Below are 11,822 nucleotides of genomic sequence, written 5' to 3'. Positions count from 1 at the left end.
CGGCTTCGCCCCAGCCTCGGACGCTCAAAAGGAGGGGGGGGGGGCGCGAGGGGGCTTGATGAGCGGCGCTGGCGCCCATGGGCAATATCATTCGTTGGGATGCCACGGCCTTGGCGCGCCTGCCAGGCATGCCAGCGCCGGCCGGTGTCGGGCGGTCGTCCGGCCGCGAGGAAGCCCAAGGCATGGGGCGGGAGCGGGGGCGGGGGAGGGCTGCCGCCCGCGTGCGTCGCCTTGTCGTGCCTCTGCGCCGCGTCTGGGGCGGCGGCCTGACCGCTCTGGCGGCCAACGTGCCTGTGAGCAAACGTGCCGGTGAGCAAACGCGCCCGTGAGCAAACGCGTGCTGGCAGGACCCCGGCGATGCAGGGCAAGGAGCGGGGAAGAGGGGGGGGGGGGGCACCACCACTATAATAGGCAGTCCCTGGGTGCCGGTCCGCCTTGCCGTGCGCCAGTCCAACTCCCTCCCACCGCCTCCCCTTTCCCCGCCTCCATTGTCCTTTGCATTTGCTCGCCTGCTGCCTTGTGACCCTGTGCCTTTGGCCCTGCCGCTGTCCCACCCCGGCGAAGACTCGAAGTCGTTGCTCGACCGGGCGCCCGCCTTTTCGGACCACCGAGTACGCATGAATCCGGGTCAAACAAACTACTTGTGGGTAATGGGTTGGTGCCTGGACCAGCGGACCCCGGCCAAGATCGCCCGGGGCCCGGTGTCCGCGCCTGTCTATGGCCGTTGGTGGCTGTCGATCCCTGTGCGGCTGTCGATGCTTGTGCGGCTGTCTGTTCGCTTGCGCGCGAGCGCGTCCCGGTGTGCTGGCACGCCTGGCCACGCCCGAAAGCAAGGGACCATTCAGCATCCACGCGCCCTCTCCCTGCCCATCGATTTGAGCAGGCAGGAGAAAGACCCACTGATGCGAGAAGAGTGCACGGGAAGGATGGAGGAAGGCGAGTGAGGGCGCCGGAGAAGGTGGGCGAGGGACATGCGCACGCACACGGGGGCGGGGGAAAGCGCATATGCCCGGAGCCCGGCAAACAGCCGGAACACGAAGCCCCCCCCCCCCCCCCCCCCCCCCCCCCCCCCCCCCCCGCCTCCCTCGCCACTGACACGCACTGCCTGCCCCCCCCGGGCCCGCGCCCCAGCCATGGACCCGGAGAAGCTGGGCCAGTTCACGGCGGACCGGCTGCGTGCGGCGGTGGCCCCGCCGCGGCCCAACGCCAGCCCGCAGATCCGCCTGCTGCACCAGTCCCTGGCCTCCGGGGACCCGGCCCTGGCAGCCACTACCTTCCGGGACCTGATCTTCCGCCGGCTGCGCAACAACTTCAACTACCACCAGCTGCCCTTCCGGTATGATGGGAGCCATGCGCCGCCGCTGCCGGCCGGCAGCACCCCCCCGGGCGGGCCGACCGCCCCCATCCAGCCGCCCCCCACCAGCACCGTGCCGACGCCGACCGAGCCGCCCACCACCACGCCGGAGCCGTCGGTGGACGACCCGCCAGCCCGGTGGCCACGCGAGGATGAGCCCGAGCCATTGTGGATCCTGAACCAGGCCCGCTGGGCCAGCGAGGTGGCCTCATGCATCCGGCGCGATGTGCTGCGCCTGCTGCAGGATGACGTGGTCACTTGCGACCATGGGGGGCTGGCCCAGCCGGGAGCCGACCGGGCAGCGCGGAAAATCGGCGGGGTGACTCGCGCGCGCATGGGCCCGCGCGGCCGGTGGAACTGGTGCGCCGTGCCGCTGGCCGGGTCGGCCGGGGTCCAGCCCCCGGCCAACACCGTCCCCTCCAGCGTGCCCAGCGCCGAGGAGGACATGGCCTTCTCGCGGGCGGTGGTGACGCTGAATTACGCGGCCGGGCCGCTGCTCCGGGCCTACGAGACCAAGGCCCTGTCCGGGGTGCTCGGTGGCCAGGCGGCCGCCGACCGGGCCCTGCTCCAGGCATGGGCCGACATCACGGTCGACTGGGCCACCCGCATGCCGGCCCAGGCCACCCGGACGGCCACCAACCCGCGGTTCTACTTCATCACCTGCACCCTGAGCATGCTGCTGGGCTTCCTCGGGGAGCTGACGCGCATTGCGGCCGTCCGGCCGGAGCCGGAGGCCCAGCTGCCGGCCGAGGCCCTGACCCTGGCCATGATCACGGCCCTGGAGGAGCTGGTCGGCGTGACGGTCATGCAAATGCGCCAGACGGCCGCCAACCACCGGTCCGCGGCCCTGGCCTCGCTGACCATGGTCGGGCTGATGTTCGACGAGCTGCGCATCGGGCGCTGGGCCATTCGCGAAGCCCGCCGCCACTGGATGGCCCTCTGGACCACGGGCCGGCTGAATTTGGACGGCGCCCCGCTCGAGTGGAATGACCATGCCCACGAGGCCATGGACAACCTGTACCTGGGGAATCTCATTCGCCGGTTGTGGCTCTTTTCCCTGAGCCACCCGGCCCTGGTCGGGTGGTTTGTCCGGCCCCCGCGGGACTTCCTCATCGGCACGCAGGACCATGCCGCCGGCGACCGGCTGCCGAGGGTGGTGGTGCCCGGGCAGGGGGCCGCCGCGGCCCGGGCCGATGCCACGCCGGCCGAGGGGGACCCGTGGCCCACGGCCCCGGAGCCCCCGCCGAAGGTGTGTCCCTTTGGGGATGATGGCCGCCGGTGCACCTTCTGGTGTCCCTGTGGCCGGGATGCCAGCTTCATCCGGCCGCCCCGGCAGCGGCCATACCCCCCGCAGCCGGAGGCCCAGGCCGCCGGGGCCGGCCAGCTGGCACGCATCACGGCCGCCGACGCCGGGCCCATCGGCATTGCGGACGCCCCGCCGGCGGCCGTGCCCCATGGGTTCGGCGCCGGCGAGCCGGTGGACGACCTGTACGAGGGCGATGACCTGGGCGGCGTGACGGCCGACGGGCCGTTGGATCCGCAGCAGCGCGGCGCCGCGGCGCCGGCCTGGCTCCAGGTGGAGTCCATCCGCCGGCTGGCCTACACCAGCTCCCTGCTTCGGCGCATCAAGCAGGATGGCTTCAGCCACCGGGCCGGCAACACCAGCGGCCAGGCGCGCTGCCTGCACTCGGCCTTCATCGGCGAGGTGTGCTTCGCCGACGCCGGCGGCGGTCCCGGCGTCGGGGGCCCCCATGTGGATGCCACGGTGCTGCTGTCGGTGCAGCAAATATGCGTGGACCTGCGCAACATGATTGCCGACATGCCCCGCCCCGGGCGCGAGGGCATCGCCCGCGAGGTCGAGTGGCGCCAGCGCTACTACCTGGTCCCGCAGACCATCGTCTCGCCGTACAGCCTCAAGCGGCCGGACTATGTGCGCGTCACGCAGGAGCTCCTGGAGGAGGCCCGCGTGTGGCTGGAGCTGAATCCGGAGTATCGGCGCTGGGTCCGGGAGCATGTCCTCCCGGCGGACCCGGCCCCGGGCCACGACCAGCACACCACCGACGAAGACCCGGCCCCCGAGCACCTGGCCCGGGAGGAGTGGACCGGCGAGGGGCGCCTGACCGTCCTGCCGGATGAGCAGGGCCACGAGGCGGCCGCCTGTGTGCTGGCGCCCGCGGTGGCCGAGGCCTCGGCCGGCGGGGCCTCCCGGGAGCCCCGGCGCGCCAGCTCCCGGTGGATGTGCCCGAGGCTCCGGCGCCAGCGCGATCGCGAGCTCCTCGGCTACCATGAGGCAGCGGCCGCGGCCGCGGCCGGGGGGCGGGGCATTCGCCGGGGCATGCTGCTCGATGGTGAGGACCCCGCCGGGCTGGGTGTGCCGGCTGCCTTGACGGCTGTGGGGCCGGGCGTGCCGCGGCGGAACCGCGCGTGTCCCCCGCCACCGGCCACCACCGGCGCGCCGCCGGCCCTGGTTCAGCGCATGCTCGGCTTCCTGGGTGCCCGGCCGCCAGCAACCGGCACGGTCGGCGCCCTGGCCATGGCGGACGCGGCCGGGGGGCTGTCCTCGGCCGCGGACGAGGTCCAGGCGCTGACCGGCAAGAAGACTCGCAACCCGGACAAGGTCCGCAAAAAGATCAATCCCCTCCCCGAGGTCCTGGAGCCGGAAACCGGCAACGAGGGCCGCAAGGAGCGCAAGAAGAAGAACACCGAGCCCGGGCTCGAGCCGGGCACCGGCGGAGGCGACGTCGATACTGGTGGGGACACTGAGCCCGAGCAGCCGAGTCCGGGCCCGGGACCTGATCCGGGACCTGATCCGGGTCCTGATCCGGGACCTGATCCCGGTCCTGATCCCGGTCCTGATCCCGGTCCTGATCCCAGTCCTGATCCCGGTCCTGATCCTGGCACTGTGCCTGAGCCCGATCCGGGGCCCGATCCTGGCACTGTGCCTGAGCCCGATCCCGATCCGGGCACCAAGCCCGATTCCGGCGGTGAACTCGATCCCGGCACCAAGCCTGACCCCGGCACCGACCCCGGCACCAAGCCTGACCCCGGCACCGACCCCGGCACCAAGCCTGACCCCGGCACCGACCCCGGCACCGACCCCGGTCAAGGAGATGGCGGCGGCGAGACCGAGCCCGAGGGGCCGAATCCCGGCACCGACCCCGAGACCCCGGACCCGGGCGATGGCGATGACGACACCCCCCCGGTGGACCCGGAGGAGGAGGATCTGAAGAACAACCTGCCCGTCCGGTACCCGGTCCCCCTGGGCTCGACACTGGCCGACCCGATCCCCATGGCCCTGGGCTGTGCGCTGAGCACCACGCCGGAGGTTTTCCGCCAATTCCCGGAGAAGGCCGTGGCCCGGAGCGTGGTCGGCAGATTGCACATGCACCTGCTGCCGCTGGACTTCCAGGATGCCGAGGCGCGCCGGCGCCTGCCGGAGCCAGTCCGCTCTAACAAGGGCAGGGACCCGCAAGCCGATCTCGGCCCCTCGATGAAGGCCGTCATCGGCACGACCCCCCCGTGGAAGATTGACGGCTGGCTGCCGGTGGCCGAGAGCGGCCGCGATCTGGACCGCGCGCTGAATGACCACTTCCTGTCGGACGCGGCCCCGTATGCCGGGGAGTTCCTCTTCCGGGACCGGTGGCTGCCGACCTCCGGCCCGGGGTCCGAGGACTACCCCCGGCCGACGCACGAGGTCCAGCAGCCCAAGTCGTCCGGGGGGAAGGCGGCCCGCAAGGAGGCCGCCACCCCCGGAGGGGGGGCCGGCCGGCTGACGGACGACTCGGACCCCGGGTCCACGGTCCCCCCGCCGACCGACGTCATCATGGACAATGAGGACAACATCGTCGGCGATTGGGACCCCCAGCGGGACTTCACCTTCGCCTCGCTGATCGGCCGGCCGCGGGCCAGCACCAATGGCGAGCGCGTGGACGAGCACATGTTCATGGTGCACCTGCGCGGCCGGCCGGCCATCATCCTCATGGGCCCGCGCATTCGCCAAATCCAAAGCACCCCCAACATGCCGGAGATTGCCCCGGGGTCGGTGGTGACGCCGGACATGCTGCGCCGGCCGACCTTCATGCCGGAGCGGCATCTGGCCATGCGGTCGCTCACGCCCGGCGGGAAGACCGTGGCTTTGGTGTCGGCCCTGGGCAGCTTGCCGAGCTGTGCCCGGGACATGCGCTGGCACGCGGCCCCGCACGCCACCGCCGGCGTGGAGCTGGCCGAGTGCGCCTGGCGCCGGGGGTCCCCCTGGACCCCGGTCACGCTGAACTTCCTGTCCTCGCGCAATTCCTACGAGATCGGCTTCGGCCACTCGGGCCGCGGGGCCGACAGCACCAGCCTCTACCAGCTGCTGGGCCGGCGGGTGGAGACCGGGGCCGCGCGCATCCTGGCCACTCCGACCGGCATGGGGCCGGCCGGGCAGGGGCCCCCCGCCGGGGTCCGGTCCCGGCGCCATGCGCACCCGGGCGCCGGGCCGCCGCCGGCCGCCGCCGCCGCCGCCGCCGCCGCCGCCGCCGCCGCCGCCACGGCCAGCCCCGAGGTCATCCCCCCGTCGGAGCCCCAGATCCGGCCGATGCCGGACACCCCGCCGCGCGTGTCCGAGGACAACATCATGCGCGATTTGTCCCACACCCGGCAGGTGTTCTTCCTGAAGGACTTCGGCCAGGAGTCCAATGTCGACCCGACGGCCGGCGGCCGGGTGGGCGGCGGCAGCTCCGGCGCCTTTGTCGTGGTCGACCGCATTGGCCAGGGGGTCCTCGGGCCGGACGAGCGCCAGCCACCCGGCGGCGGCCTGACCCGCGTGTACGAGTGGGTGCTGGACAGCCTGTGTCTCTTCCACGAGTGGGACGACATGTACATCGACGCGCCGGATGCCGGGCTGCCGCGGCAGCGCGTGTACAAGCGCCTGCCGGCCTACGACACCGGGTATGAGGATGTGCCGGATGGCGACCCGAGCCGCATGGCGGCCGAGTGGCGCGTCCGGCGCTTCGGCCCCAATGAGGTCATCGTGTCGTTCGACGCCCCGGGCATGGCCGGCCACAGCGTCCGGGTGTTCACCACGCAGCCCATCTCCATGATGGTGGTCGAGGAGACGCCCATCACCGAGGGCGCTCCCTCGTCGATGCTGATGTCCCGGTCGGCCCCCCGGCGGTGGGCTCGCACCCGGTACATGTCCTATCGCCTGCGGCTGGGGTTTGTCCTGCCGCCGAAGGGCGGCGCCGCCGGGTACACCACCCCCGGGCTGGAGGCCGCCGAGATGACCCTCTGCCAGGTGGTGTCGGTGTACACCCCGCGCGATGGGGCCCGCACGCACCTGCACCGGACCTTCCGGTCGGAGGACATCCGCCGGGGCTTCCGCGGCCGGGTGCGCCAGCTGCTGGACTTCGGCACGCGGGCCCAGCTGCTGTCCGTGTCGCATGGGCTCATCACCCGGCCGGTGGCCACGCTGGCCAAGCGCGATGCGGAATTCGTCCGGGCCTGGTCGCATGCCGGCGACCACCGGGCCTACGAGCAGGCCCGGCGGGTGGACAGCGCGCGCTTCCTGATGGAGTTCTTCCCCCAGCTGCCGGGGGCCGAGGGCCCGGCCGCCGGGCCGACCGCCTCGCTGCTCGGGTCGCACTTGCTGACGCTGCACGATCGCCTGTCCGGGCACCGGGCGGTCCTGTCGCTGGCCGACAATCGTGAAGCCCTCCTGCGGCTGGACCCGAATGCCAGCTACGGCCGGGCTCGCTTCGATGCCGCATGCCACCACAGCCTGGTGGATGGCCGGCTGAAGTTGCGGGCCGAGGCGTGCCTGCTCACGCGCCGGGGGGCCGCCCTGTCGCGGGCCGAGCTGCTGGAGCTGACCCAGGAGCCGCGACGGGTGGCCGACACCGGCGGCACCTCGACCCGGGTGCTGGAACCGGCCGGGCCGCCGGCCGGGTCCACCGGCGGCGGCGGCGGCGGCGGTGGCCGGAAGAAGGCCCCCGCCGCCGGGTCCGGGCCCGGCACCGACCCCAACCCCTGGCCGGAGGCGCTGCAGCGCGACCGCCGAGCCACCAACACCCTGCAGCCCATCTGGAGCGCGGACGACCGGTCGGCCGACTGGACGGGCCTGGTGCTGGGCTGCCCGCAGCCGCCCTTCATCCGGGACCGGCGCAATCCCCTGTGGCTGGGGCAAATGGCCCACCTGTGGGACGCCGAGGTCCTGCTGCAGCCGACCACTGTCGAGGCCCTGCGCGGGGTGCTGACCCCGCTGCCCCGGGTGCGGGTGTGGCTCAGCGGCGACTGGCATCTCGGCCGGAGCCGCATGCCGGCCGACCGGCAGGCCGACTACCCCGGCGAGGAGACCCTGCAGCCGACCACCTCCACCACCTTCGTGGCCGGGACGTGCTTTGCCTCCGGCATCCGGGACCTGCGCGTGGTCATGGCCCTGGACGCCGAGCCGGACGTCGACTCGCCCGGCAGCTCGACCTATCCCCACCGGGCGCTGTTTTACGGCCCGGCGGCCTTCGGCCGGGAGCCCGGCGCTCCGACCGGCGGCGGCCCGGTCTTCATCCCCGGCCCCGGCATGGAGGATGACGATGGCGGGGACATCGAAATCCGCTACACCATCGACGGGTCGGAGCCCACCTCCACCAGCCCGCTCTACTCGGCCGGGCTGACCGGGCTCCGGCTGCAGCCGCGCACGGTCATCATCCGGGCGCGGGCCTTCCGCCGGTCGGCCCTGGGTCGGAATTCGCTGGCCCTGCCGGCCGACCGGTCGTCCACGCGCGCCGGCCCCGAGGCCCTGTCCTTCTTCCAGGCCCGGCGGTATGCTCGGGCCCCGGTCCGGCGCTTGCCCCCTCCGGGGCAGGGCACGTCGGCTCGTGCGCTGGCCGACGAACCCCACGAGCATGGGGGGGCGGCGGCGGCGGCGGCGGCGGCGGCGGCAGCACCGGCAGCGGTGGCCGCCGACTTGGCCGGCGACCAGTCGGCCCCGTCGTCCCCCTGGCTGGCGCTGGTGCCGAAGATGCCGGCCGGCGGCGGCCGGCCCGGGCACCCGTCCTCGACGCCGACGCCATGTCCCGCCCGGGCCCCGGGGCCCGAGGAGCCGGGCACCGCCGGGCGCTTCTCCCGGCAGCCAAGCGACTTCGACCATCTGACCGATCTCCTGAGCCCGGATCTGGTGCCGGTGTCGGCGTGGTCGCCGGTGCCGGCGGCGCCGGGTTCGCCGCCGCGCGGGCGCCCGGCCGCCGTCGCATCTGCCGCCATGGCCGGCCCCGGCAGGGGGGCCGATCTGTCCCCGCTGCTGGTCGCGCACAGGGAAATGCCCCCGCTCCGGCCGGACACAGGCCCGGCTGCCCGGCGGACCGAGGAGCAAGCGGAAGATGAGGAGCAGCAGCAGCAGCAGCCGCAGCAGCCGCAGCAGCCGCACGGCGCCATGGCTGTGGCCGCCTCGGCCGAGGTGGCCCCGGCCCCCGGGCCGCTGACGCGCGAGGCGGCCCAGCGCGAGAAGGACGCCAAGCTCATCCAGTCGGACGCCACGAAGGCCGGCCTGCGCAAGGGCCTGGCCGCGCGGGCGCTATTTGGCTTTGAGAGCCGGATCATGACCCTCGGCGAGCCGGGCGTCCGGCTCGTCGGCGAGGGGGTCCACCAGGAGGACTTCCTCCGCGCGGCGGCCCTGGACCCCTTGGCCCCGGCCACGCACGGGCTGGTCCTCGGGCCCGGGTGGGCCACCAGCAGCCCGGCCCCCCTGGACGGGGCCCTGCGCCGGGCCGTGGAGACCCGGTGGCTCGGTCGCCGGGACCCGGACCTCCCCCTGCCGCAGGGGATCGGCGGCGAGGGCCAGCCACCGGCCATCACCCTGCCGGACACCTACATCCGGCCGACCACCCGGCCGGACCTCGACACCCCGCCCGCCAATGGGGTCAGTGTGCGGTCGGACGCGGCGGCCCTGCTGCGCGCCCCGCCGCCGCCGCCGCCGCCGCCGCCGCCGCCGCCGGCCCCGCAGGGGCACAAGAAGAAGCTGATGACGGCCGCCACCGGCGCATCGGCGGCCGACGACGACCGGCCCCAGGGCCACCGGCCGCCGGCGCAGGCGAAGCAGCCACGCGCCGAGCCCGAGGCCGCCAATCCCTTCATCCCGGACCGCTTCGACATGCTGGCCACCCGGTGGCAGTTCCCGCTGGACCAGGCCCCGGCCGTGCTGTATGTCATGGACGGCATGCTGGCCATCCCCCAAGCCGGGCTGTACACCTTCCACTTCGACCCGTCCCTGCTGAACCCCCATGATGCCGGGTCGGCCGAGCACATCCGCCTCTGGCTGTACCGCATGAGCCCGGGGTTCCAGCTCCCGGACGCGGCCTCCGGCGGGGCCAAGTCCGTTCGTCACCGCGGCGACCCGACCATCGACGAGGTGGCCCGCGGCGGGACCGGCAACAACCAGGACATCTTCACCCCGCTGGAGCGCTTCCCCGAGACCGGCTACTCCGACCGGGCCGATCGCGAAGGGTGGATGCCCCTGCACACGGCCGACACGGCCATCGGCATCCCGGTGGCCTCCTGCATCGAGGCCGACCCGTGGACCCTGACGCGGTCCGGCTGGGGCAGCTGGACCGTCGGCCTGGCCCGGGGGTGGCACCGTCTGCGTGTGGCCTACATGGACGGCCGAGCCGGGGCCGTCACCGCATGCCCCTCCAATGCCAAGGTCGAAAAGCCGCCAGCCGGCCCGACCTTCGGCGAGGACCACACCGACGACGGCCCCGGCGAGTCGGCCCCCGGGCCCGGCGGCGGCGGCGGCGGCGACGCGGCCACCCCCCAGCCCCCGGCAGGGGGGAACACCGACGCCACCCCCGGCGGCGCCAGGCAGCCGGTGTGCACCCCCGACGCCGGGCTCCGGGCCGAGCTGCCCATTCGGCATTCCACCTGGCGGAACTTCCCCCGGCGCGACCTGACCGTCGAGCCGGCCAGCCGCGGCGAGGACATCCTTCGGGGCGACACGTCGGCCCTCATCCTCATGAGCGGCCCCGGACTGGACGGGGTCACCCCCATCCCCCGGGCCTGGCTGTGGCACGACCCCGACGTGTCGGCCCTGGACCTGGGGCCCACTCAGCCGCTCTCTTGAGGCGCGGTCCCCAGAGACAGGGGGTATGTGTGTGTCTGTCCTTGCCATGTATCTCGATTCCCATCACGCTCGGCCGGATCCCAGGGGCGATCTGGGGGGACGAGCGGGGGGGGGGGGGGGGGGGGGGGGGGGGGGGGGGGGGGTAGGCGGGGGGGACACACACATATGCGGGTGCATGCGGCGCGCCGCGGACGCATACACGCACACGGCATCTCCCCCTCCCTGCCACTACTGGCCGGACGTGGAGATCGCCGCGCTTGTCCCTCCCTCCCCCGATGCCGCCAACTGCCGGGGGCCGGGGGACAGGCAAAGGCAGCATGCTGATGCTCCTCGTTCCCTGAGCTCTCCCCGGAGCCCTTCTCTGGCCAAGGGACTTGCCACTCGGCAGAACTTCCCGGGCTGCTGGGTGCACGAGTTGCCCCTCGGCCCTTGCTTCTCTCCCTCCGGGGCCCGTGGCTAGCGAGCACTTTTCCATCAAAACGGGGGCGGGGGGGGGGGTGGGGGGGGGGGGGGGGGAGGCGGAGCCACCCCTGGTCCTGTGATGCCACCGCTTTAGGGGCCGGGCGGAGCCGCCCTCTCTCGCGCATGCCCCCTCTTGTCTCTTTCCTGCGATATACGCACCAGGCCGCCAAGGCGAGCAAACGCCCGGCCTCGGGGGGTGGAGGGGCATGCACGCGTCCTACCGCCACCGCGCGCCATAACAAGCACAATAGATATCACCATGTGAACAACGCGCTGCTCTTTTTTTTCGCCGGACAGCGCCCAACAGGTAGAGCCAGTGAAAGAGGGCGAGGGGGACACAGCGGCAGGCAGGTGGGCCCCGTGTGCGCGTGTGCGATAGAAAGCGTGGCTGGCTGGACAGTGGCACGGAGGCTCGGCCTTTGGCGGGGATCCTAGTCAGGCCCTTGCCCCTGCAGAGACCGGGGGAAAGCACCATAAGTCGGGGAATGCTGAGGCAGGCGATTCGGGAAGGCCAGGTGACCCAGAGGTCCGAGGGGCGACCACACAGGGGGGCGGAGGGAGGCGGGGCACGCGGCCCGCCACCCGCGACGCCGACCACGATCCGCGGCGCTGCGGGTTGTGGGGTAACACAATGCCGCCTGCGGCCTTTAGGATCGGACTGATGGTATTCCGATTAAGTGGCAATCCTGCATGTGCCCATGCGTTGGTAGCCCATCGGGCACCGCGGCTCCCTCCGCACATGCGCCCGGCGCTCCATTGGAGCCTGACGACGGACGTGGACGCGGGCGCGGCGGGCACGGCGAGGGGGGCGGCGGGGGGGGGGGGGGGGGGGGAAAACCACCCGGGGGGGGGGCGGAGGAGGCTCGAAGACAAACAGCATTGGTCCCGCCGGGAGACCAATCACGCATTGCTCTTGCG

The 11,822-nt window shown here is 73.4% G+C and overlaps 1 protein-coding gene across 1 annotated transcript; it reads left to right on the top strand.

Annotated features, from left to right (window-relative positions):
- Window positions 1-1,133: 1,133 nt before the first annotated feature.
- On the top strand, window positions 1,134-10,442 carry H696_04224 (hypothetical protein; the record flags this gene model as incomplete). Its single annotated transcript, XM_009498103.1, has 1 exon — window positions 1,134-10,442. The coding sequence occupies one exon, from the start codon at window positions 1,134-1,136 to the stop codon at window positions 10,440-10,442; it is 9,309 nt and encodes a 3,102-aa protein (XP_009496378.1).
- Window positions 10,443-11,822: the final 1,380 nt, after the last annotated feature.

This window comes from Fonticula alba, assembly GCF_000388065.1.
Source record: "Fonticula alba strain ATCC 38817 unplaced genomic scaffold supercont2.7, whole genome shotgun sequence".
Taxonomy (NCBI): Eukaryota; order Rotosphaerida; family Fonticulaceae; genus Fonticula; species Fonticula alba.
Note: the sequence above shows the minus strand (reverse complement) of the source record. Positions and strands in the feature narration are given on the sequence as shown.